This window comes from Dipodomys merriami, unplaced genomic scaffold (genome assembly GCF_024711535.1).
Source record: "Dipodomys merriami isolate MVZ:Mamm:240054 unplaced genomic scaffold, mDipMer1.0.p SCAF_519, whole genome shotgun sequence".
Taxonomy (NCBI): Eukaryota; Metazoa; Chordata; class Mammalia; order Rodentia; family Heteromyidae; genus Dipodomys; species Dipodomys merriami.
The window spans coordinates 640,136-666,484 of NW_027206090.1; the positions used below are offsets into that span (position 1 = coordinate 640,136).

At 54.0% G+C, this 26,349-nt stretch overlaps 1 protein-coding gene across 1 annotated transcript; it reads left to right on the plus strand.

Annotated features, from left to right (window-relative positions):
• Window positions 1-2,013: 2,013 nt before the first annotated feature.
• On the plus strand, window positions 2,014-26,208 carry LOC138811010 (A-kinase anchor protein 8-like). The gene is made up of 14 exons (XM_069998488.1): window positions 2,014-2,140; window positions 10,506-10,580; window positions 13,992-14,024; window positions 14,207-14,447; window positions 15,919-16,372; window positions 16,633-16,729; window positions 16,871-16,938; window positions 17,231-17,294; window positions 18,160-18,268; window positions 19,751-19,892; window positions 19,978-20,083; window positions 20,797-20,927; window positions 25,503-25,598; window positions 25,837-26,208. The coding sequence occupies exons 1-14, from the start codon at window positions 2,128-2,130 to the stop codon at window positions 26,146-26,148; spliced, it is 1,941 nt and encodes a 646-aa protein (XP_069854589.1). The 5' UTR covers window positions 2,014-2,127; the 3' UTR covers window positions 26,149-26,208.
• Window positions 26,209-26,349: the final 141 nt, after the last annotated feature.

Consider the following 26,349-nt stretch of genomic DNA (forward strand, 5'->3'; position numbering starts at 1 on the left):
GGCACACACAGGAAATTACAGGGGCTGGGAAGGTGGCTCAGCGGTAGAGCGCTTGCCTCGCATGCATGAATGAGGCTCTTGGGTTCGATTCCTCAGCACCACACAAACAAAAAGCCGGAAGTGGTGCTGTGGCTCAAGTGGTAGGGTGTTGGCCTTGAGCTGAAGAGCTGAGGGACAGCGCCTAGGCCCAGAGTTCAAGCCCTATGACTGACAAAAGAATAAAAAAAATTATTGTACACACGCAGGGAGGATACTTATCGACTACCCCTAGAGCCTCCTCTTCATGGCGTGGAGGAGGAACACTCATGCATGCTAAGCAAGTGCTCAATCATATTGTTCCTCTGCCCCCATACCATCACAGGATCTCCTGTCCATCATGACCCAAGATGGTTTTAGAAGAAAGTTCCAAAGTTGGGCATCAGTGGCTCCTACCTGTCATCCTAGCTACTCAGGAGGCTGAGATCTGAGGATCATGGTTCAAAGGCAGCCCAGGGAGGGAAAGTCCGAAAGATTCTTATCTCCAATAAACCACTCAGAAAACTGGAGGTGGCGCAGTGACTCAAGTGGTAGAGTGCTTGCTTTGAGCTGAAGAGCTGAGGGACAGCACCTAGGCCCAGAGTTCAAGACCCATGATGGACAAAAAAAAAAAAACCAACAAATTCCACTTTGAACACTTCAAGGACCGTCAACAAGACATGAATAGTTTGTTCTCTTGAGTGTTTAATCTTTTCCCTATGCTGGGTAGGGGCCTCCCACATACTAGGGCAAGTGTTCCATACTGAGCTAGAAAGCCCAGACCTTTCTAATCTTACTCTGTGATGGGGAGGCTCATTAAATACTTTGTGCTAGTGGCTCATGCCTCTAATTTTGGCTATGCTGGAGGCTGATGCCTGGAAGAGCATGATTCAAAGCAGCCTGTACAGAAAAGTCCTTGAGACACCACAACTCTCAAGCAGCAGAATGCTGGGCTGGATTTGTGGCTCCAGTGGTAGAGTACCAGCCATAAGTGAGAAAGCCCAGAGAGCACCCCTCCTTCAAGCCCTGAAACCTGTATTTAAAATAAATTTCCCAGGTGCTCAAACTTGCTATCCTGACAGCCTCTGGAAAAGCTGAAGAGTGTACCACCATGCTCAGATTTTTTTTTTAATAGTCCCTTGTAAGTTTGCAAGAGCATTTTAGGTAATATACAACACAAACTTACCTTATACATAGATTTACAACTCAAACTTACCATATACATATACAAATTACTTTTTGTGTGGCAATTCTGGGGATCTTACTAGAACATCACGTGTGATAGACAAACACTTTACCCACTGAGCTCACATCCAACTGACTGATCATTTCTTATTAAGAAAACATGCCAGGTGCCGTAGCTGACATCCTGTAATCAGCTACTCAGTCTGAGAAAGCAGCTGGGGCCTGGGAAATCCAGTAGGCTCCGTTTCTAAAACCACCAGCAAAAAGCAGGGCTTGAGGTGGCTCAAAGCAAGCCACCAAGCGAAGGCCTGAGGCCCTGAGTTCAAACCCTGGTTCCCCCCTCCCCAACTGACTGGCTGCGTACATTAGTTCATGCAGTGTTTGCAAGTGAGCCCAGCAGTCTCGACTTCCTCGTTCCTGCATTTGCTCGTTTTGCAGCTGGAGGCAAAGTGCAGAAACCTGGACCGGGTTGGCCGGGTCGCAGAACTCGGGGTGACCTGTTTCGGCTCCCTCTGGCGGGTCCCCAAGGCACTGTTAGTCCTGCAGGCTCACCGGGTTTGGGGATTGGGCCTCGGGCCTCCCCGTAGCGCCTAGCCCCACCCCCTTTATCTCTCCGCTGACTTTTCTCGCCCAATCAGCGCGGGTGTAGCATAACGGAAGGCGGGGAGGACAGGGCGGGAACCTCACGAGATTGGCAGCACACATAGCCACTTGCATGACGAGGCGGGCTCGATAGACAACGACGTAACCCAATAGTTGTGAAGTCCGTGACTCTCACGGGCCAATGCGGTCGGGAGGCGGGGCTGGAATGTGTGTAGGGGCGGGGGAGCCCAGGGATTGTTGCGGCTGTCGAGGCGTCAGATGCCGGAGCCTCCGCTGTCGTTCTCGGTGTAGTGTCCCGCCGTCCCCGCCGCTGCCGCCGCCGCCATGAGCTACACAGGTGGGCCGGGCCGGGCAGGGGTCGCGCTCTGAGTGTGGCTGGCTGGGGAGGGCAGGGCGGGTGCGGGCGGGGCCTGGCCGGGGCTTGTCCACCCGTCCCTGGGCGTCCGGGTCACTGTCGGCTGCGGTGACAAAATGGCGCCGCGGGCTGGTGGCCCGGGGGTCGCGCCCCGTAGGCCGCGGCGCCCTCGGCCCGCCGCGCTGGCGCCTGGGGGCTGGCGGGAGGGCCCGGGCTCCCGTCGCCCGCGGGGCCCCGGGTTTGGGCACCTGGGGAAGTGGGGGGGGGTCCCCGCCTCACGTCAACAGACGTGGCTCGTGGGGTGTCCGCCTCGCACTGCGTCCCCTGACCTCAGAGCAGGGAGCGGCGATGAGGGGAAGGCTCTGACCTCCGGGTGGGATCCTGCGGCCTCCTGAGGACCCAGCTCGAGCGAGGCTGGGCGAGGAAGGACTTGGATTTCCACACTCATCCGTGTCAGGGGCTGGGCAGACCGGGGCGAGCAGACCAGTGCGGGCTGTATTCTGAGGGCCTGGGGCGGGGGGGGGGGGGGATCAGTGTTCTGTGGGGGTTGATCCATAAGAGAGAAGTCGTGGAGGCCTCTGGGAAGTGGTGAGGTTTAAAGCAAGAGATCCAAATAGGATCCGGAGAGAATAAAGATAGCCCGCTCTGCAGCAGCTTTTGGAGGAGAAAAAAAACCAAAACCAAAAACCCAGAGGCACGAATTGACTGTTGAGGGATCTGGGCTGAGAGAGAGGGAGGAAGGTGGGTGAGGAGAGAGGGGAGGGGGAAGGTACGCTAGTGTGATTGTGAATCATCCCTGGGTGAATTGCCAAGGCCGATTGGATTTGCTTTGGCTGTAACCAATGAAGCTCCTCCACCAGCTCAGCCCACTGGGCCTCCCCCCTTGGCTGGAGGTATGTATTCAAGCTTGCATAGATGCTGTTGCCGGGTAACCTGCATTCTATTTCAGAATGTTCAAGACTGACAATGGAGCCCCACACTGGTGGCTCACGCCTGTAATCCTAGCTACTCAGGGAGGCTGAGATTTGAGGATTGTAGTTTGAAGCCAGCCCAGGGAAGGGAAGTCTGTGGGACACTTATTTCTAGTTAACCACCCAGAAAAAAAAAAAAAAAAGCTGGAAGATGAGGTATTGCTAAATTGGAAGAGCACCAGCCTTGAGTTAAAAAAAAAAAAATTCAGGGACAGTACCCAAGCCTTGAGTTCAAGGTTCAAGTCCCAGTATTGCCTCCCCCCCTCCCCCCCAAAATAAGACTTCAGAGCTCAAGCTCTGGGCTCCTCCATTGGTCCCTTTATGTGCCAATCTTCCCTGCTCCAGCCCCCCTGGTCAAGAACTCCAGTTTTTCTAGCAGCTTTTCCTTATCCTGGTGGTTCTCAATCCAGGGCAATTTGGCCTGCTTCTCAGCTCCCTCCTCAGAATATATAATAGTGGCAGGAGTCGCGCTTTAGTGTCTCTTCTGGGAGTGGGGGTAGGGGTCTAGTGGATACAGGCCTGGGATGCTGCTTAGCATCCTTCTGGGCCCACCAAGCCCCACTAAAGAACTCACTGGCCCCAAGCTTCAGTGCTGAGCTTGGACATCTGTGTTGAGTCCTGCTGTAGCGTGCCTGGGTTCTAGATGAAAATTGGTAGGACCACTGTTAATGTCTTCTGAAATTAAGATGTAATTCCAAGTCTTCACCAGGAACTGAAGTATTTGTGAACTTATTTTGGTACTGGGTCTTGATGTCTGGGCCTAGATGCTGTTCCTACCTTTTCACTCAAGGCTAGCACTCTTATCACTTGAGCCACAGCTTCACTTCTGGCTTTTTGGTGGTTATTTGTAGAGTTAAGAATCTCAGTTTTCTGCCCAGGCTGGTTGGCTTCTGACTGCTATCCTCAATTATGCGCTTCCTGAGTAGCTAGGATGATAGGCTTAGGCATCTAGAGCCCAGCAATTTCATAGTATTTAGAGACAATACTGCTGAGTGAACCCAAGGAGAATGGCTGGATGCTGTGGATATCTTTTTTTTTTTTTTTTTTGGGTCGGTTGTGGGGCTTCAACTCAGGGCCTGGGTGCTGTCCTTCAGCTCTTCAGCTCAAGCACTCTACCACTTGAGCCACAGTGCCATGTTCATGGGAGGTAAGAGTCTCATGAACTTTCCTGCCCACTGTTTTGAACCACAGCCTCAGATCTCAGCCTCCTGAGTAGCTGGGATGACAGGCGTGAGCCACTGGTGCCTGGCTTCTTTTTTTTCTGTGCTGGTCCTGGGGCTTGAACTTGGGGCTTGGGCACTGTCATTGAGCTTCCTTTGCTCAAAGCTGGTGCTCTACTATTTGAGCTCAGTTCTACTTCTGGCTTTTTGGAAGTTAATTGGAGCTAGGAGTCGTGGACATTCTTGCCTGGGCTGGCTTTGAACATGATCCTCAGATCTAAGCCTCTTGATTAGCTAAGATTACAGGCATGAGCCACGAGTGCCCCACTCTGGGATATTTTGTTGTTGTTGTTGTTGGTCATGGGGCCTGAACTCTGGCCCTGGACGCTGTCCCTGAGCTCTTCAGCTCAAGGTTAGCGCTCTACCACTTGAGTCACAGCACCACTTCCGTTTATGTGGTGCTGAGGAATTGAACCCAGGGCCTCATGCATGTGAGGCAAGTGCTCTCCCACTGAGCCACCTTCCCTAGCGCCACTTCCAGCTTTTTTTTTCTGCTTATGTGGTGCTGAGGAATCGAACCCAGGGCCTCATGCATGCAAGGCAAGCACTCTACCACTGAGCCACCTTCCCAGCCCTCTGTGGGGTATCTTAATAATGGAATATTTATTTTTATAGATGAGGAAACTGAATTAGAGGTATTGCTAATGGCCAAGCTTGTATTTCAGCTCCAGATCTTGTGAGCTGTAATTCTGGATTTGCTGGGTCAAGCTAATGAGGTGTAATGATTAGTTTTTCCTTGATGTTAATAAACTGAAAACCACAATAGCTTTATAATATGGTTCTTTCCAACCACGAAGCCAGGAATGGAGTGTACTCTTATAATCCCATCACTTAGGTGAAAGAGGCCAGGGGAAATCCTATTTGAGGCCAGCTTGGATTAAATAGCAAGAACCTGTCTTAAAAATCAAAAACAGCCAGGGGCCTGTGGCTCACACTTGTAATCTGAGCTACTCAGGAAGCTGAGCTTTGAGGATCACAGTTCAAAGCCAGCCCAGGCAGGAAAGTCTGTGAGACTCTGATCTCCTTTGAATCCCCAGAAAATGGGAAGTGGCGCTGTGGCTCAAGTGATAGAGAGCTCGCCTTGAGCTGAAGAGCTGAGGGACAGCGCCCAGGCCCAGAGTAAAAGACCTGCGACCCCCCCCCCCCCCACATACACAAAAGAACAAACAAATGCACTCATGGTACACAGTAGACACCATGTTGAAAATGAAGTATACAATTTGTGGGTGGGGATGGGAGGGAAAAACTGGGAGCAAGCAAGGGGAGGGGTGACATTGCCCCAAGAGAAATGTATTCACTACCTGACTTATGGAATGATCACCCCTCTGTTAAATCTAAAACAAAAAATGAAGCAGACCTGAGCTGAGGGTTTATTGTAGGGAGTATTTGCTTGTTTCTTGTGAGAACCTGGGTTCAAATCACAGCACTGCAAGGGGGGGAGGGCGAGAAAAGACACACAAGACTGCTAAGTTCTACGGCATTTAAAATAATCTTTCAGGTAACATTGCTTTAAGGATAAGTTTTGAGGTGAACATTGCTATTATTCTTTCACATAAATGATGATAAAGATAATATATCTCATTGTTAATTGGTTTAGCTTTTGAACCCAGTTGCTTTATTTATACTTGGGAAAAGAGACTATCTCTAGCCTCAAGGGGTAAAAGGAAAACAGCAGATAAAAATCTAGAATCTGGCCTTCAAACAAAGGTTCTGAAATGTTGCCAGTCTATTTATGGAAGCCGTTTTGCTCTCGCCCAGTGTCCGTGTCCGTGTAGGGAATGCACAGTGCTGTCGCCGCGCGTCTCTGGCTCGGGTTGCATTTAGGATGTCAGTAGAAAGCTGGCCCGGTGCTAGCAGCCCCACCCTGGGGTGACTCAAACATCTGTGCCTGGCAGATTTGATGCTGGCTCTGGTTCTTTACCACAGGAGTCTCCCTGTGGGGTGGCAACATGGCTGGTTTCCCCCAGACTAATGCCAAACATCGCATGCCACCCTCCCCCCCCCCCCAGCTCAGTGGCTACCTGGTTGCTGTAGTACTCAGAGGAGAAGTGTCATCCCAGCCATCTCAGGCTGACCAGCACCTTTGTCCTGGCTCAGATGGTCAGGGTTGGAGGCCACCTGATCCACTTCCAATGATCCTATTGTTCCTTCAAAGAAAAAGGAAAGAAAGAAGAAAACTAGAGATGGTTTTGCTTTTTTTTTTTTTTTTTTTGGTGTGTGTGGGTCGGTCATGAGGCTTGAACTCTGGGCCTGGGTGCTTTCCTTAAGCTCTTCAGCTCAAGGTGAGCACTCTACCACTTGAGCCACAGCACCACTTCCAGGTTTTCTGGTCGTTTATTGGAGATAAGAGTCTCCCGGACTTTCCTGCCCGGGCTGGCTTTGAACCCCGATCCTCAGATCTCAGCCTCCTGAGGAGCTGGGATGACAGGCGTGTTTTGCTGTTTTTGCATTTTTGAGCAAAAACAATGATAAAAGCCTGGGACTGGCAGTTCACGCCTGTCATCCCAGCTACTCAGGAGGCTGAGATCTGAGGATCGCAGTTCAAAGCCAGCCCAGGCAGGAAAGTCCATGAGACTCATATTGCCAGTTAATCACCAAAAAGCCAGAAGTGGAACACCAGTCTTGGGAGAAAGAGCTAAGCAACAAGTGCCTCGATCCTGAGTTCAAGTCCCAGTACTGGCACAAAAACCCCCACAAAAAACCCAAATGGACGGAGGCTCTCTCGAGGGGAGGGGCTGTACTGCAGAATCGGGTCCATGGTCTTGACCCTTTATTGAACCAACCAGGGTTTGTTTTTTTCACCTAGAGCGGATCAGGCTGGAAAATAGAACCAAGCATAAGACACTTTATGAATCAGATAAGAATTTATTCAAAATAGCCGCAAAGGGGAGAAGAAAGACCTGGCCCAGGAGTTGTTGTGGAACTGGATATTAATACAGGAGGGACGGAATAGAGAGAGCCATTGGATTCTGAGCTTCAGTAGATTTGCTGGTGTTCTCTCCTCTTCCCCCTCCCCCCAGGTATGGGAGGCTCCCTGTGAAGCTGCTGTACCGCCTCCTGAATGGCGAGGATTGCAGGCAGGCCTATGGTGCTGGCTTTTGCTGTATCTTATGAGATGAAGTTCGCTGGCCAGCAAATATGAGAATGCCCACCCGAACGGGTGCTAATTGTTTTTGTTGTAAAGAACCTATTGGAGGGTCTGGGCTTTAATTTTCAGGGTAAGCTTAATTTTCAGGTCAAGGTACTACTAGTGGAAAGTGGCAGATTTTGCCTCTCTGTCGGAATTCAGTGCCAAAGGCAAAATCATTTTAAAAAGTATTTTAAAATCTCAGGGTTGGGCCGGGAAGGTGGCTTAGTGGTGGAGTGCTTGCCTTGCATGCATGAGGCCCTGGGTTCAATTCCTCAGCATCACATAAACAGAAAAAGCCAGAAGTGGTGCTGTGGCTCAAGAGGTAGAGCGCTAGCCTTGAGCTGAAGAGCTAAGGGACAGCGCCCAGGCCAGAGTTCAAACCCCATGACCACCACCACCACCAACAATAAAATCTTGGGCTTCTACTGGGTGTGGATGGTTCACACCTGTCATCCTAGCTACTCAGGAGACTGGGATGTGAGGATCATGGTTTGAAGCCAGCCTGGGCAGAAAAGTCCACAAGACTCATCTCCAATTAACCAGCCAAAAGCCAGAAATGGAGCTGCAGTCAAGTGGTAGAGCACCATCCTCGAGCACAATAAGCTCAAAGACAGCAAGTAATTGAGTTCAAGCTCTAAGCCATACCCCACACCCCTCTCTCCACACCCCTACATTAGATCTTAGACGTTGGTGTTAGTCTATTTTAAGCAGACTTTCTTTTTTTATTTCATTTTAGTTTTTGAGCTGGTCCTGAGTCTTGTACTCAGGGCCTATGTGTTGTCCTTGAGTTTTTGTGTTCTAGGTTAGTACTCTACCACTTGAGCCACAGCTCCACTTCTGGCTTTTCTTGGTGATTAATTGGAGATAAGAGTCTCACAGACTTTCCTGCCAGGGCTGGCTTTCCAAATGGGATCCTCCTATCTCAGCCTCCTTAGTAGCTACGATTACAGATGTGAGCCACTGGTTGGTACACAGCCTATAAGCACTCTTAGAGGTCCAAATTTTCCATACTTGAAAGAGGTTTATCTAAGTGGAAAAGCAGGTTGACAGAAGAGAGACAGCATCTTAGATATCTGCAGGTTGTGATCCCTCATCCCATTGCTTAGGACTCAGATTTCCAAGTTAGTTTTTTTCTTCAGTATTTATGTATAACTAATGAGATGGCCCTGGGAGTGAGACCCATCTTTACGCATGAAATCCAAATTCGTTTCTTTTTTGTTGGTTGCGGGGCTTGCACTCAGGACCTGGGCGCTGTCCCTGAGCCTCTTTTTGCTCAAGGCTAGACTCTACCACTTGAGCCACAGCACCACTTAGGGTTTTGAGTGGTTAATTGGAGACATGAGTCTCACTGGGACTTTTCTGCCTGGGCTAGCTTTTTTTTTTTTTTGTCGGTCGTGGGGCTTGAACTCTGGGCCTGGGCGCTGTCCCTCAGCTCTTCAGCTCAAGGCGAGCGCTCTACCACTTGAGCTACAGCGCCACTTCCGGTTTTCTGGTGGTTATTGGAGATAGGAGTCTCACAGTCTTTCCTGCCCGGGCTGGCTTTGAACTGTGATCCTCAGATCTCAGCCTCCTGAGTAGCTAGGATTACAGGCGTGAGCCACCAGTGCCCGGCTGTGGGCTAGCTTTGAACAGAGATCCTCAGTTCTCAGCCTGCTGAGCAGCTAGGATGACAGGCATGAGCCACCGGTGCCTGGTGAAATCCAAATGTTTTACGTATACCTTGCACACGTAGCTTTCATAGCTTGAAGGAGCACTTTACATTTCAGATTGAAGCCATATGGTATACTACTTCTTATCTCCATATAAACATCCCAGCCCAAAAATTACGTTTAAGAAATAACTGAATGTAGCTTAGTGGTGGCATGCTTGCCTTGCTTGTGCAAGGTCCTGGGTTCAATCCCTAGAACAAAAAACAAGAGCAACCCCCCAAAACAAAACAAAACACAACAAAACACAACAGAACAACCCTCCTTTTAATGGGAAACTATGTGATAGAGTTTCTGTTTGGGTTGATACTAGGGGATGTAGAGTATTATCTGTGTTAACATTGTTTCAAAATGCACCTTTATCTTTGTTTCAATTGAAAGTAACTTCTCTGGCTGTTTTTCAGCTATTGTGGGGCTTATTTGTACTGGGTCTGGATGCTGGTCCTGGGGCTGAGCTCAAGGTGAGCGCTCTATCACTATGCGCCACAGCTCCACTTACAGTTTTCTGGTGGTTTATTGGAAATAAGAATCTCACAGACTTCCCTGCTGGGCCTGGCTTTGAACATCAATCCTCAGATCTCAGCCTCCTGAGTATCTAGGATGACAGGCGTGAGCCACCATTTTCTGGGTCTGACAGTGATTTGTATATTCACTTACTCCATCCCCCTCCAAAATCATTTAGCCACTCCAGTGTAACAACTTAAATCATAGCCTTCCTTGTCAATGTAAATGTGTTGTGGAGGTGGAATTAAAGTGGAATCAAACTGAGTGCCTGTGGCTCAGCCGGTAAACTCAGCTACTCAGGAGGCTGAGATCTGAGGATAACAGTTCCAAGCCAACTCAGGCAGAAAAGTCTGTGAAACTCTTTATCCCCAGTTAACCAGCATAAAGCTGAAGGTAAAGCTGTGGTTCAAGTGGTAGAGTGCCGGTCTTGAGCAGAAAAGCTCAGGGACAGTGCCCAGGGCCTGAGTTCAAACCCTGGAGTATGATCCACAAAACCAACACACACACACACACACACACACGCACGCATGCACACGCATGCACGCACACAGGCACACGCACACACATGCGCACACACACACGCGCACACACACACCTACACAAATTGAGCTCTTCTGGTGTAACAAGGTAAATGTTGCCCATCTGCCCATTGGTAAGTATGTAGTAGAGATCTAATTCAAATGTTGTATTGATCTAGAAGACCCTGGGTAGTTTGCCAGCTGAGGGAGCGCCTGCTGGCCAGTTACATACAAAGGGAGTCTTAGTCATTTTCCGGTGGCTTGCTTGGGGAGATTAACCACTTGTGCCTATGTTTAGGCTTTGTCCAGGGATCTGAAACTACTTTGCAGTCAACATACTCAGACACCAGTGCTCAGCCCACCTGTGATTATGGTAAGTGGGGGCCCTGGCGGGGGAGGGAGATCTGCCTTCTAGATCTCCTGCAGTACTCCTATCATTTTGTCTTGCTTTTACTAACCATGAATGTTCATAAAATGGTGTGGTGGCTCATTTGAATAGCTAGGGCTTCCCCGGACCAGCCACGATAATGCTTTCTATCCCTCAAGACTAGCTCCTTCGGCCCTTTTTTCTTTGAGTGCCAGTCCTGGGGCTTGAACTCAGGGGCTGGGTGCTGTCCTGAGCACATGAGCCATAGCTCCACTTCTGGCCTTTTGGTGATTAGAGATAAGAATCTTCAGTTTTCCTGTTCAGGATGGGTTCAAACCATGATCTTCAGAACTCAGCCTCCTGAGAAGTTAGGATTACAGGTGTGAGCCACTGGCACCTGGTGATACATATGTACACGTGTGTGTGTGTGTATGTGTGTGTGTGTGTGTGTGCATGTGTCTGTCTGTCTGTCTGTCTGTATATATACATTTTTTTTTTTGGGTCTGGTCGTGGGGCCTGAACTCTGGGCCTGGGTGCTGTCCCTCAGCTCTTCAGCTCAAGGCTAGCGTTCTACCACTTGAGCCACAGCGCCACTTCCAGCTTTTTTCTTTTTGCTTATGTGGTGCCGAGGAATCGAACCCAGGGCCTCAGGCATGCAAGACAAGCGCTCTACTACTGAGCCACCTTTCCAGCCCCATATGTATATATATATTAATGTAGACCATTTTCTTTTTGAAAATCGGGATGTTTTAATGTTTCATTTTCCCTTCTGGCTGACAGTACAAGGTAACAGTATTTATATACATTAAAAAAAATGGGCCAGCCTAGATCTGATCATTTTAATATTTAATCTGTTAGCCTACCTGTTTTATGCTGTTGACTAATTTATAGGTGGATAGGATTGTGTGCCCTGCTTTATTTTGCTGGTTTAAGCATTTCTTCCTGCTGCACAAGGCCTATTAATTGTTTAATGCCCATGTGCTGTCTTTCTCAGCAGGTAGGCCATTATCCTTAAATTTTACCCTTAAATTATATTTTTGGTCTATAATGATTGCTTATTGTGATGATCTGCCATTGTCTTTCTATTAATTAATTAATTAACTTATTGTCGGTTGTGAGGCTTGAACTCTGGGCCTGGGCACTGTCCCTCAGCTCTTCAGCACAGGGTGAGCATTCTACTACTTGAACCACAGCGCCACTTCTGGCCTTTTCTGCTTATGTGGTGCTGAGGAATGGAACCCAGGTCCTCATGCATGCAAGGCAAGCACTCTATCGTGAAGCCACCTTCCCAGCCCTCTTTTTATTTATTTTTTTGATGCCGTTCTGGAGCTAGAGCACAGAGCCTGGGCGCCATGGCGCTGTCCCTGAGCTTTTTGCTCAAGGCTAGCACTCTGCCCCCTTGGAGCCACAGCTTTATTTCTGGCTTCTTTTATCGTTGAACTGTGATCCTCAGTTCTTAGCCTCCTGAGTAGCTGGGATTACAGGCGTGACCTCTAGCGCCTGGCTTTTTCCTTTCCTTTAAACAACTCTGTTCTTAAAATTCCTCTTGCCAACCATGACCTCATTTCCTCTAGGAGACAGAAGTGACTTGATGTTCTTTCAGAAGAGGCAGGTTTCTTGGAGTCCAAAATGCCAGCCTAGAAAGGCCTTCCTCCCTGGGGGTGGTGCTCTCAGCTAGAGAGTGTCTCAGGGACTCAGGGCTTGCCAGCCAGGGAGTCCTGACTGCTGGGGGCACCCCTGGCACAGGAGCCGCCTGCCTGATCTTGACGCATCAAGTGCTGTTGAGGGTCCATGCCCACCCTTCCTTCCCGTGCTTGCCCAGCCTGCTGTGGAAGCTGGGGTGACGAGGAACCAGCCCCACAAGCAGCACCTGAAGAGTCTGCCTTCACCGTCCTGTCCAGTCCTGTCTCTCTTCTGGATCCCAGTGTGCACCATTCCTGGTGTGCACAAGGCTGTGAGGCTGTGAGCCTGGGGTCTGGATAGTTGTTCCTGTGGGGGGGGGGGTTCTGATTGTGTGTGTGTGCGTGTGAGTCAGTAATGAGACTTGGTGTTCTACCACCTACACCACACTTCTATTGTCAGCTTTTTGGAGATAAAGAGTCTCATGGGATTCTCAGCCCAGGCTGAGTTCAAACCCTGATTTCAGCTCTCAGCCTGCTGAGTAGCTGGGATTGCAGGTGTGTGCTTCCAAGCCCGTGTTGCACTGCTTTTCTCCTCTGGTTCTCACTGACTTTGGTCCCATGCCCAGAGGCGAGCGTATCGTGCATGTGTCTGCAGAGCAGAGATGGTGTGGCATTGGAAGCAACCAGGAGTCTCACCAGAAATCCTGGGAGAAAGGGGTCCTTTATCCCCACGTGGTCCTCTGGGGAGGACCTGTGTCATGTCTGCGGTGCACTTTCCACTTGGGCAGCACCTTGTTGGTTCTCAGCAGCCTTATTCTGCGGAAGCAAGGAGCTTTTCCAGTGTGTGGTGATCAAAGCCAGCCTGTGTTTACTTTCTGCTCCAGATCCTTCTATGACATCGCGCTGCACAGCATAGCGGGCACTTCAAAGCCTCGTTGGCTTTCTCTGTGGAGGCAGACATTTGGAGGACCCCATGGTCCTTTCTCTGCTTCACCTGGTTCAGGAGAGAGAATTGATGCCATGATTTCAGTGTGGACATAGACTCTGCCAGGGTTGTTCTATAAAGGCTGTGTGTGTGTGTGTGTGTGTGTGTGTGTGTGTGTGTGTGCGCGCGTGCGTGTGCGTGCGTGCGTGCACGCACGCGTGCCTCCATCATTGAAACACATACTGTTAGCCATTTTCCTCTTCATTCCACTACTGTTTAGCCAGGGGTGGGCAGGTCATCTTGTAACTGAAGCTCTTCAAAGGGGGAATGTAGGAACTCCTTAAATACCAGCTGCTCAGAGCTGGTCACCGGATCGGTGGCCTGCTGTGAATGTGTGGTGGTGACATTCCATGTGGGGGCATCTTTTTTTGTGAGCATGTGCCAGACCATTATGCTCTGGCTTGACTTTTTCACTGAAGATTGGCACTCTACCACTTGAGCCACAGCTCTATTTCTGCTTTTTTTTAATGGGTCAAGGTACTGTCCTTGAGCTGTTTTTGCTCAACACTAGCGCTCTAGCACTTGAGTCACAGAACCACTTTTGGCTTTTGTTGTGGTTAATTGGAGATCAGACTCTCATGGACTTTCCTGTTGGTGGCTGCCTTTGAACACTGATCCTAAGAGCTCAGCTTCTTGTGTAGCTGGGATTATAGGCATGAGCCACTGCTGCCGACTGTGAGTGACATCTTAGTTATGGGAAGGTCAGGAGGCCGTAGGCCATGGATTAGGTACTGAGAGGAAGCTCAGTGAATCTCCCGTGGTACTGAGAGGAAATTGTGGGTCGAGCTGTTGCCTTTCTACTTTTTGTAGGATATGGAACTTGGAACTCTGGGACAAACAGAGGCAAGTATCCCCATGCCTGCTCTCCTCTTGTCTGCCACTGCCTGGCATGGCTGGGGGCTCTGGGTGTCCCTGTTGGGGAGATGCTTACTCCTCTTTGGGTAGCTCGAGTCCCCCAGTTTGTCTAGTGACAAAAGACACGTATTTCTTTGTCTGTGTAACTCCGTGTGCCTTTCCTCATGCAGGCTACGAGAACTATGGCTATGGCTATGGCTATGGCCAGGATAACGCCACTAACTATGGGTATGGTATGGCCACTTCCCACTCCTGGGAAATGCCCAGCTCTGACACAAATGCCAACCCCGGTGCCTCGGGTGGCGCCAGTGCCGATTCCGTTTTATCCAGAATTAACCAGCGCTTAGATGTGGTGCCGCACTTGGAGACTGACGTGATGCAAGGAAGCATGTACGGCTCTGGTGGGGAAAGGTGAGTGAGTGGAGGCCACTTCGGGGCGGCGGGGGTGGGGTGGGGTGGGTGGGTGGGGGCTGGTGCCAGGGTGGATCCGGCCTGGTGGTGCTCACTCAGCCCTGAGCACTGTGTCTGCTTCTGGGCCTCTCAGCACCCCATGCTCCCACTGAGGTCCTCAGACCTGTTATCCATGCCCCGTGGCTGGCTTCTCAGCACACACAGCATGGCTCCCCAGAAGCAATGTGTCCAGATACCCCTCGCTTCCCAGAGAGGGCAGGACAGATTGGCACTGGTGTAGGGGTGGAACCAACCTTGGCAGGTTGGGCTGTTCCACACAAAGGGTGGGACCGATGTGGCATCTGCTAGCCACATTCAAGGGCCTTATTAATGGGAGTGGGTGGCTCACAGCTCTAATCCCAGCTACTTAGGAGGCAGGAATAGGGAGGATCATGGTTCTGTGTATCTGTGTGTGTCTGTATGTGTATGTATTAAATTTGGGGCTTGGATACTGTCTTTTTTGCTTTTTTTTTTTTTTTTTTTTTTTTTACCTCAAGGCTGGTGCTCTACCATTTGAACCGCAGCTCCTTTTCTGGCTTTTTGGTAGTTAATTAGAGATGAGACTCCCATGGACTAGCCTGCACTAGCTTCTAACCTCAATCCTCAGATTGTAGACATGAACCCCCAGATCCTGGTCCAGTTTTTTAAGACAGGGCCTAGCTCTGTTGCTCAGGCAGCTGTCCTGTTTGAGATTAGCTGAGAGCCTAGGTGTGGGCCTACACTGCAGCTGAATATAGGGTTTATAAACTTTTCTCACAGTGCTTTTTGGGGGGTTCCTGTAGTCATGAGGGATGAGGATAGCATTGTTCCTTTTTTTTTTTTTTTTGTCAGTTGTAGGGCTTGAACTCTTGGCCTGGGCGCTGTCCCTCAGCTCTTTAGCTCAAGGCACGTTTTCTACCACTTGAGCCATAGGACCACTTCCGGTTTTCTAATAGTTATTTGGAGATAAGGGTCTGAAGGACTTTCCTGCCCAGGCTGGCTTTGAACTGTGATCCTCAGATCCCAGCCTCCGTGGATTACAGGCTTGAGCCACCGGTGCCAGGCCTCCTGTGGGTTTTATCTACCACCATGGCTAAGTGTTCCTTGTGCTGGGTACTTGTCTCTACTTGAAGAGCAGCTCTGGGCACTGTGACTGGCTGTGGGATGGCCTTGTTTCCCCCAGAAACTGGCAGGAGTAGTGTCTCCCTGCCAGGCTGGGTCCTTGGTCAGGCCCTGGCTGGTGCAAGGCTGTGTTCAAGCTTGGGGCAGTGGGTCTCCTATGAGAGGTCCTCCTTGATTCTGGATGCTGCACCTTGGCACTGCAGGGCGGGGGTGGTGCTGGAGCCGGGCTTACTGCCCCAGGTCTGGGAGGGGAGCAGAGGGCAGAAGCGGTCGGCTGGCCTCTGGCTGGCCTCTGGCTGGCCTCTGGCTGACGGCCCCCCTCCCTCTGCAGATATGACTCCTATGAGGCCTGTGACACGAGGGCCGTCCTGGGTGAGCGCGACCTCTACCGGTCGGGCTATGACTATGGCGACCTCGACCCTGAGATGGAAATGGCCTATGAGGGCCAGTATGACGCCTACCGCGACCAGTTCCGCATGCGTGGCGGCGACTCCTTCGGTCCGAGGGCTCAGGGCTGGGCCCGGGATGCCCGGAGCGGCCGGCCGATGGCCTCGGGCTATGGGCGCATGTGGGAAGACCCCATGGGGGCCCGGGGCCAGTGCATGCCAGGTGCCTCCCGGCTGCCCTCCCTCTTCTCCCAGAACATCATCCCCGAGTACGGCATGTTCCAGGGCATGCGCGGCGGGGGCGCCTTCCCGGGCGGCGCCCGCTTTGGCTTTGGCTTTGGCAATGGCATGAAGCAGATGAGGCGGACCTGGAAGACCTGGACCACGGCCGACTTCCGGGTGCGTGAGGCGGCGCGCCAGGGCTGACTTCCGGGAGGGCCGGGCACTGGGCAAAGGCTGACTTCTAGGTGGGTGAGGCGATGGCCGAGGCCTGCTTCCGGGTGGGCGGGGCGGCGGCCAAGGCCGGCTTCCGGGTGGGCGGGGCCTCCGGTGGGCGGGGCCTCCGGTGGGCGGGGCACAGCCCCCCCCCCCCCCCCCGTGGCCCTGCGGGCCGCGCGCACGGCCACCCCTCCTGACCGCCCGTCCTCCTTGTGGTCCAGACCAAAAAGAAGAAGAGAAAGCAGGGTGGCAGTCCTGAGGAGCCGGACAGCAAGGCCACCAGGACGGACTGCTCCGACAACAGCGATTCGGAGAACGGTGAGAGCGGAGGGCCCCGCCTGCCCCGTCCCCCCCCCCCCCCGCCTGCCCCGTCCCCCCCCCGCCTGCCCCGTCCCCCCCCGCCTGCCCCGCCCCCCACCCCCGGGACTCCGCCCTGAGCCGGCTCCTCTGCCTTTACAGACGAGGGCACCGAGGGGGAGGCCGCCGAGGGCACGGAAGGCACCGAGCCCATGGAGAAAGGCTCTCGAGTAAGTGGCCCCTGGCCTCCCTCCCTGCTCCCTGCGGTGGGGCCCAGGAGGGCAGTGCCCTCGCCCGGGGCTCAGGGTGCCTTGGCTTGGGTGGCGGGGTGGGGGGAGGGGGCAGTACCAGGAGGGGGGCAGACCACTCACCAGGGGCCTGCGTCCCTTGGGGGAAACGGGACCGTGAGCCCCTGCACGCTGGGTCCTGGGAGGAGGGAGGCATGCGGGCCTGGGCTGTCTTTTAGAGACCTCATCGTCAACTGTCCACCTTTTAAAGTGGGACTATCACATTGTGTGTTAGGAAGGAGAGGACGAGGAGGGAAAAGAGGACGGGAGAGAAGATGGCAAGGATGATTCAGAGAAGGGTGAGTCTTGTGGGGCTTCCTGGGTGCTGGGCCTAAGTACTGGGTGGGCGGGAGCCAGCCAAGGGCCGGGTTGAAGCGCTGTGTGGCCTGCTGGGGACATCCCTGTGGGACGGGGTGTGTGCTGGCAGGGGCTCTTCCTTCCCTGCTCCTCCCCCCGCTCTGCTCCCCACATCTCAGGCAGAGGGTGTGGATGGTGGCAGTCCTGCCCAGCACCTTTGTGTACCTTCAGGTGGGGGCTGCAGGCAAAAGCGTGGGGGACCCCAGGCACTCCCCCCCTGCCCCTTGGTCCCTCAGTAACACCCACTTCCGAGTCCTCAGTGGCTGGTGTCCGAGCTGGGACCCTTGGTGCAGTTTTTACGGCTCTGGTTTGCGTGTCCTCTCCCTTAGCGCCTCTCCAGCCCCTGTTGGGAGTCCGTGTCCCCCCACCTGAGTGATGAGCGCCAGCAGGTACCTAACAGTAAATCCAGCCTCAGCCCACTGTTGCCGCGGTGCCCGGTGGGGGGTGGGCAGGGCCACGTGTGCGGCCTCCCTGCATCCCGCCACACGCGCCAGTGTCCCTAGCAAGGTGGCCTCGTCTTTGCCTTCCAGGCCCCCCTCCCCCAGAGCCCACTCTGCAGAGAGTGAGGGTGTCCTGGAGAGCGGAGGGCTCAGTGTGTAACCCCCCCCATCTCTGGGGCCTAGGCCAAACCCACTTCTTGCCCAGTGCAGGGTACCCAGCCCTGCTCGTGGCCTGCGGCCTTGCGTGGACAGCTGCTCTCAGATGGACCCTTGGAGTGGACGGCGGCGGGTGAAGCAGCCAGAGGCCGCAGGGCCCATCCTGAGCTGGCAGAGCCGCGCTGGTGACGGCGCCCTTCTGTTCCCACAGGAGCCCTGACCAGCCAGGACGAGAGCAGCCAGGCCAAGCGCAAGCTACAGGCTGCCAAGAAGAGCCAGGACAAGCAGAAGAAGCGGCAGCGTGACCGCATGGTGGAAAGGTAACCAGCCGCCCCGTCCCTGTGGCTCTGTGTCGCTCCCGGGCTGCGCTCAGCACAGCAGGGCCATCGCTCTGCCATCGCGCCGCCCTCTGGCCTCTCTCGGCCAGCCTCTCTTGGCCAGCCTCTCTCGGCCAGCCTCTCTTAGCTGCTCAGCCCTGCTGGGGGCTGCATGGACCCTGCTTCCCACCAGGCCCTGCTCCCCAGGCCTACCTCGTCCCCTGCCCCTCTGGCCGCCTTGCGACTGCTGGTATCTGTGGCCCGAAACCCGACACGGCTCGGCACCCTTGCCCAGAAGCTACGGCGCTCGGTCACTCACGGGGGGCCTGATGCCCCCGAGGGAGGGGGCCAGCTCGTCAGAGACTCAAGGTCCAAGGCGCCTGTGTCACCCCAACTTTAGCTGCCGGGAGGCCGCCGCCGTGCCCAGGAGAGATGGCAGCAGCAGCTGTGGGCTGCGGCGCCTTGGGCCTGCCGCGCGCGCGCTGCCAGCCGGGCCGTCTGCGGCTGAGCGAGCCCTCCGTGCGCCTTGGTGTCGGGTCTGTCTGCCCTCAGGGCTCCCGCACTGGCGATTGCCTCCTCTTCCTCTTCCTCCTCCTCCTCCTCCGCCTCAGACTCTTGCTCTTGTTGGACCTTCCTCAGCCTCGCCGGCGCCCGGCCCCTGGGCTCTTCAGACAAAGCTGACCCCGTGGCCCAGATAAGGACGTCCGGCAGAGGTAGGGACCCGTCCCGAGGCCTCGGTGGCGGTGGCAGCTGGCCTCCTCCGCCCCTTGTCATGGCGGCCTGCTCCAGCCCAGGCCCTAGACCCCGGGCTTCTGCTGTGGACACCAGGCCCAGACGAGAGCACCTCGCCCGCTCACTCCAGGCTGCCCCCTGGCAGGCCGGGCCGGCGCCCTCCTGCCAGCTCAGACTGGTCTCTTCTTGGAAGAGGAAGATGAGGCGGCAGGTGCCCAGGCCTGCTCGTCTCCCGTCCCTCCCGACACCACCCCCCAAGCGTTCCGAGCAGAGGATGGGCTGGGCCTTTGAGTCCCACAGACCCGAGAAAGGAAGATGGCAGCACCTATTCGGGCCCTGCCTCGGGACTGCGTTCTTCACTCTGCACGCCAGGGCCTCCATCCTTCCTTCCTTCCTTCCTTCCTTCTGGCCCCCCCCTGAGCTGGGCCAAGTGCGCAAGCTCGGCCTCAGTAGAGACCCTCCAGCAACCTTCCAGCGACTCCTTGGCCTGTTGCAGCTGCTGCTGCCTGGGGCTTCGGCCTCCTGCCCGTGGGAAGCAAGAGCAAGAGCTCCTCCCCTGCCCCCCTCCATTGCCGTAACCGCAGCCTCCGGCCCTTTCTGCTCCCCACCCTCCAGGTCCCAGCTGGGACTACTGTCACCCAGAGGTCCAGGAGCAGGCCTGTGTTTCAGGCCTGCAGTTGGGTTGGGTGAAGCGACGGCGCCGTCCCCTGAGACCCTGTGTCGCCACAGCCTCCCGTCTCCCTCCCGTGGCAGGATCCAGTTCGTGTGCTCTCTTTGCAAATACCGGACCTTCTACGAGGATGAGATGGCCAGCCACCTGGACAGCAAGTTCCACAAGGAGCACTTTAAGTATGTGGGCACCAAGCTGCCCAAGCAGACGGCTGACTTCCTGCAGGTGAGTCGTGGCTGTGGTCGGTGGGTCCATCGCTCCAGGGCCCTGGGGACGCAGGGCAGCGCGTGACCTTGTGTGTCCCCTGCAGGAGTACGTCACCAACAAAACCAAGAAGACAGAGGAGCTCCGAAAAACCGTGGAGGATCTTGATGGTCTGATCCAACAGATCTATCGGGACCAGGACCTGACCCAAGGTGAGGCGGTTCCCAGCTGGCGTCAGGCAGGGCCGCCGCTGCCCACCCTGCTCTGCTCCTCTGCTGCTCTGCTGCTCTGCGGAGGGCTCTGGCACGCCTCCTGTTCCCGGCCACAGGTCGGAGTAGAAGGGGCAGGGTGAGCTGAAGGACTGGTCTAATGCACCTGTGCAAATCTATGCAGATCCCAGGACTTGAACACAGGGCCTGATCCTAGGGCTTGAACTTAGGGCCTGGGCACTGTCCCTGAACTTTCTTGCTCAGGGTTAGTGCTCCACCCCTTCAGCCATAGCTTCATTTCTGTTTTTTTGTTGGCTTATTGGAGATAAGGGTCTCATGGACTTTCCTGCCTGGGTTGGCTTCAAACCATGTGCTATCCTCAAATCTGAGCCTCCTGAGTAGCTAGGATGACAGGTGTGAGCCACCAGCCTTCAGCCCCTTAGTTTTTTCACTCAAGGCTAGTGTTCTACCACTTGTGTAGAGCCACAGCTCTACTTCGGGCTCTTTGGTGGTTAATTGAAGATAAGAGACTCATGGATTTTTCCTGCCCAGACTGGCTTTGATCCTCAATCTTCTCAGCCTCCTGAGTAGCTAAGATGATAATTTTGAGCCACTGGTGTCCAGCTTTGGTCTGATTGGTTTCTTTTTCCTAAACTTGGGTGTGTGTGGCGCCTGGGAGGAGGGCTGACTCCCCCTCCTCTTGCTCCTCCCTCCAGAGATCGCCATGGAGCACTTTGTGAGGAAAGTGGAGGCCGCCCACTGCGCGGCCTGCGATCTCTTCATCCCCATGCAGTTCGGGATCATCCAGAAGCACCTCAAGACCATGGATCACAACCGGAACCGCAGGGTGAGTGGCTGCAGGGTCCTCCCCCTTCCCTCCCCTCCTGTGGGAGCCAGTGCAGCCAGGGTAACTTCAGAGAGAGGGCTCTGCCAGGCTAAAGAGACGGGGAGCTGGACTGACTTAAAGATCAGATCAGTGTGCCCTGTGCTTAGAAGCCAGTGGCTGGATGGGTTTGCCACTGTGGGGCTTGCAGCGCGGCTGCTGCTGGCGGGTGTCGATGTCACACTAGGGCCTCCGGCGCCTGCGGAGGGAGGTAGGCCACTGCTGGGAATGGAGGGGAGGCGTGCTGGCGTGGGCCAGGAACTGTGGATGTGGCCTGGTGCTGGGGTCTGGCTCTGGTATCAGAGTGGAATTGGCGCTGCTAACATTGTGGAGGAGAGCCAGGCGTGGTGCAGCATTCCTGAAATCCCAGCACTTGGGAAGTTGAGGCAGGAGGAGCTGGAGTTTGAGGCCTGCCTGAGCCACATAGTGAGGCTCCGTCTCATGCTAACAAAATGGAGTGAGCAAGAGGAACGTGGGAGTGATGCCAGTGCTGGCCTGGAGGTCACTGTGAAGAGGGAGCGAAGGACTGGACGGGGATGGGAGAGAGCCCGGCTCAGGTCTGGGCAAAGAGTGGCTTGGCCATCAGCCAAAGAAATCGATCAGAGAGGGAAGGAGCAAGGAGGCTCACACGCAGTTAGAACTACCGTGATGGAAATACCCAGAAGCATCTGCAGTAGTTCGTTTACAGAGGGTTTTTTTTAACTACAGCTTAAAAACTATCAGAGTCTAAAAATGAATAAAGCTTCTAGTCACTGTATTAGCAACAGCTTTACTGAGATATAATAGTACTCTATAATTGTCCCATTTCAAGATGGACACACTCTTGTGTTTTTTAGTTGATAAGAGTTTTGCAGCCATCCTCTGAGTCCTAAGAAGAATGACCTTAGAAAGAAATCTGTACCCTGTTTAGCTGTCACCCACCTGCAGCCCCAGCCTCCAATCTGCCACCCACTCCCTCCCTCCTTCCCTCCTTCTCTCATTTTTCTTGGTTCTTGGGATTGAATTCAGAGCCTTGTTTATGCTACTTGGGCCATGTCCCCAATCCTTTTGCTTTTGGTTTATTTTTCAGATAGGGTCTTACACCAAGTTGGCCTCAGTCCACAATCCTTCCTAAATCTCTTGTGTGGCTGGGACTGCAGGTGTGAACTACCATGCCCACACCTTTGGTTTTGTTTTGTTTTGTTTTTTTCCTTTTTGCCAGTCCTGACACTTGAACTCAGGGCCTGGGCACTGTCCCTGAGCTCCTTTTGCTCAAGGGCAGCACTCTCTCACTTGAACTTCAGTGCCACTTCTGGCTTTTTCTGTGATTTAATTGGAGGTAAGAGTTTCATGGACTTTCTTAACAGGCTAGCTTTGAAACAGGATCCTCAGAGCTCAGCTTCCTGAGTAGCTAGGATTTATTGGTGTGAACTACCTGCCCCCCCATCCCCTCAACTACCTTCTTTTTTCTTTTCTTTTTTTTTGTCAGTCATGGGGCTTGAAATCTGGGCCTGGGCGCTGTCCCTCAGCTCTTCAGCTCAAGCTGAGCGCTCTACCACTTGAGCCACAGCGCCACTTCTGGTTTTCTAGCGGTTAATTGGAGATAGGAGTCTCATGGTCTTTCCTGCCTGGGCTGACTTTGAGCCTCAGTCCTCAGATCTCAGCCTCCTGAGTAGCTAGGATGACAGGCGTGAGCCACCAGCGCCCAGCTACCTTTTCTTTTTTAAAGAACTGGAACTTGAACACAGGGCTTCTAGCTTATTTATTTTTATTTTTTGTTGATTGTGGGTCCTGAACTCTGGGCCTGGGTGCTGTCCATCAGCTCTTCAGCTCAAGGCTAGCTAGTGCTCTACCATTTGAACCACAGCACCACTTCTGGCTTTTTCTGCTTATGTGTTGCTGAGGAATGAACCCAGGGCCTCGTGCATGCAAGGCAAGCGCTCTACCACTGAGCCATCTTGCTAACTCTTTACCTTGAACTGTGATCCTCCTGTCGCCACCTCCCAAGTAGCCAGGTAAGATTAGCAGGCTTGTAGCACCACTCCAAGCTTCTTCAAATACTTCTCTCCTGTTTCTTTTGTAATGGAAGTTACATTTGTAATTTTGTGTAATGGGAATCACACAAATGTTGGGCTCCTTCTATACCCACCATTTTGTGTGTGTGTGTGTGTGCGCGCACGTGCGTGTGCGCGTGTGTGCGCACGTGCGCACACATGTGCGTGCGCCCACCCACCCACCCACCAGTATTGCGATTTGAATTCTAGGCCTCCTGCAGCTTTCTGGTACTCTACCACTTGAGCCATGCCACCAGTCTAGTATTTTGCTGGTTAATTGGAGATGGAGTCTCATAGACTCTCCTGCCACAGCTGGCTTTAATCATGCTCCTTCAGGTCTCAGCCTCCTATGTAGCTTGGATTATAGGCGTGAGCCACTGCTGTTGGCTCCTCCATTGTTCTGAGTCACTGGTCTTTCTTGGGGATGAAGGCAATCCCTTTGGATTAGGTGCTAGCTCACTGTCATAAGCCCACAGGATCTCTGCACCCAGGCTCTGGAGATGCTCTTCTCTGAAAGAAGACAGATAGGGGAAGATGTGTGGGCTGTATATAGTCTCCCTTTGTGTGGGCTGTCTGGGCTCTCTTATTCCCAGAATGCTATGCATGGAGAAGGGAATAGGGGGGAGGAATGGTGGTGGGGACTTTGTATGGACAAAAGGAAAGATCTGTCATCCCTCAGTTGTACTTGCCCAGAGGTTAGCTTCAGCAGCTGGTAGCTGGATGAGAAATTAGCACATCCTCTTCCTCCTGGGATGAAGCTTCAGCTCCAGGGTGGGCGTGGGGGCCTGGGGGTGGGGGTGGGTTGTGTTCTTGGGCCTACTCTTCATGGGAAGTTTTATCCCACTGAACTGGAAGGCAGGATTGTGTTTCAAATACAAATATTTCTGTTCTTACTGGCTTTTATAGTAACTTTTCTGTTTGCTATGTTTTCTTTGGGACATTTCCAAAGATTTTAATTTTGTTTTTGTTGCTGATCTGTTTTGCAGTACTGTAGTTTGAACTCAGGGACCTTCTCCTTGCTAGGCTGGCACTCTACCCCTTGAGCTATGCCTTCAGCCTGGCATTTTGCTGATTCAATCTTCCTGGGCTGGCTTTGAACCTTGATCCTTTAGGTCTCAGCTCTGGAGTAGCTAGAACTGTAGGCAGGAGCCATTGGCGCCCTGGCTGCTTTGTTTTTGCGATGGGGTCTCACTGTGGCCTCAGCTGGCCTGGAACTCTTGCCATCCTCTTGCCTTCGCCTCCGGGGTGCTAGAAAGATCACTGGCTTTGCTTTTTGGGGTTTGAACTCACGGCCTTGGTCTTGCTGTGTGGTTACTCTACCAGCCTGCAGAGCTCATTGTGTCTGGGCAGATAGAGGAAGCATGACTTGCTTTTTTGCATTGGTGTTTTTTTTTGTTGTTGTTTTTATTTCAGAGTAAGTGGAAAAGCTATTTGGTTAGAGTTCAAAAGCACCAACCTGTGAAAGTTTTTATTTTTGGTGTGTGGCAAGTCTGGAAGCAATTGTCTGGGTACACCTCGGCCCCAAGAAAGAGGAGGATAATGGGTAGACCAGCTGGGCTTTCTCCAAGGATCAGGGTGTCTTCCGACTGTGTCTTCACTTGTCAGCAGCTTGCGTGCCATGCTGGCTGTTTGCTGCACTGTGACTTTTACTGTGTGAATAATGTCTCTCTGGGAAAAGCAGAGGCAAGTGGCACGGCCTTTGAGACATGGAAAGCCATTTGCTTGGGAGCTCAGGGTTCCAGCAAAAACAGCTTCGTCCTCACCTTCCTTTTCATCAACGGGAAGTGATTCCAACACTGAAGAAATGCTATGCTATGCTATGCTGGGTAAATCTTTACAAACAAGACAACCCAGGTGTGGCGGTGTACTTCTAAAACCCCAGCACGCAAAAGCTGAAGTGGGGCAGTCAGAGTTCCAGGCCAGCCGAGACTGCGCAGTGAGGGAGGGCCCCCCCCTCCCCCAAGACTCAGCCGGGGAGTGCAGACTGTCAAATCCTCTTCCTTTTGTGTGTGCTGGTCCTGGGGCTTGAACTTAAGGGCCTGGTGCTGTCCTTGAGCTCTTCACTCAAGGCCAGTGCTCTCTACCACTTGGGCCACAGCTCCACTTCTGGGTTTTTGTTGGTTCACTGGAGGTAAGAGTCTGTCTGCCAGGGCTCCACCTTCAGATCTCAGTCTCGTGAGTAGCTAGGCTGACAGGCAGGAGCCACCCATGCCGGGCTGGCCGGTGAGTTCTGTGTAAGTCAATGGGCTTCCTGCGATTCGGGAGTAGAGACACAGGCGTCTTGAAGCAGTGACATTAGTGAGAATGGTGGGGAGGACAATGCATCGGAGAAAAGCTCGTCCCAGTCAGGAGTCCATGCTTGTAGAGTGCCAGAGGGGAGGGGGCTGAGACCGGGCTCTGCAGGGCTCTGCTGCGGGGCTGGGGGCGGGTGAGGGCGGCCGGGCTGGCGGGGGGCTGGCCCGCTGCCCCGGCCTCTCCAGCCCGCCCGCCCCGCCGCCCCCCGCAGCTCATGATGGAGCAGTCCAAGAAGTCCTCGCTCATGGTGGCGCGCAGCATCCTCAACAACAAGCTCATCAGCAAGAAGCTCGAGCGCTATCTCAAGGTGAGGCCGAGACACCCGTGTGTGTGTGTGTGTGTGTGTGTGTGTGTGTGTGTCTGTGTGTCTGTGTGATTGTGCGTGTGCGCGGACCCGGGCTTGGGCCGAAGGGCTGGTCCCTACGTGAGCCACAGCTCTGTTTGACCGGACCTTCGACCTTCGGGCCTCGTGCCGGGGTCCTGGGACCTCAGCCTCCGGGGTCCGGCCAGGGCCGCCCCTCAGCGCTGCCCCCCCCCCCCCGCAGGGCGAGAACCCCTTCACCGACAGCCCGGAGGAGGAGAAGGAGCAGGACGAGGCCGAGGCCGGCGCCCTGGACGAGGGGGCTCCCGGCGACGCCTGCGCGGCCGCGGCGGGGGCGGAGGGCCTGCCGGCGCCGCCCCCGGTGCCCCCGGAGCCGGCCCCCGGCGCCGCGTCCCCGCCGCCGCCGCCGCCCCCCGAGGAGGAGGAGGAGGAGGGCGCTGTGCCCCTGCTGGGCGGGGCGCTGCAGCGCCAGATCCGCGGCATCCCGGGCCTCGACGTGGAAGACGACGAGGAGGGTGGCGGGGGCGCCCCGTAACCCGGACCCCGGGCGGCCGAGGCCGGAAGCCGAGCCTAGTAAAGTTCTCCCGCCCCAGCTCCGCGTTGTGTGGTCCGTGGGCGGCGCGGCGCGGTGCGGCGAGGCCGGGCGGGGAGCGCGTAGCGCGCAGCGGTGCGCCTGCGCACTGGGCGGGCCCGCGAGCCCGCTCGGCGGCACCACGGCTCGACCACAACTCCCGAG

Coding starts and splice junctions, on each gene's coding strand:
- LOC138811010 (XM_069998488.1), top strand. Junction 19,893..19,977: donor AGACGGCTGACTTCCTGCAG/GTGAGTCGTGGC, acceptor TGTCCCCTGCAG/GAGTACGTCACCAACAAAAC. Junction 20,084..20,796: donor GGACCAGGACCTGACCCAAG/GTGAGGCGGTTC, acceptor TCCTCCCTCCAG/AGATCGCCATGGAGCACTTT.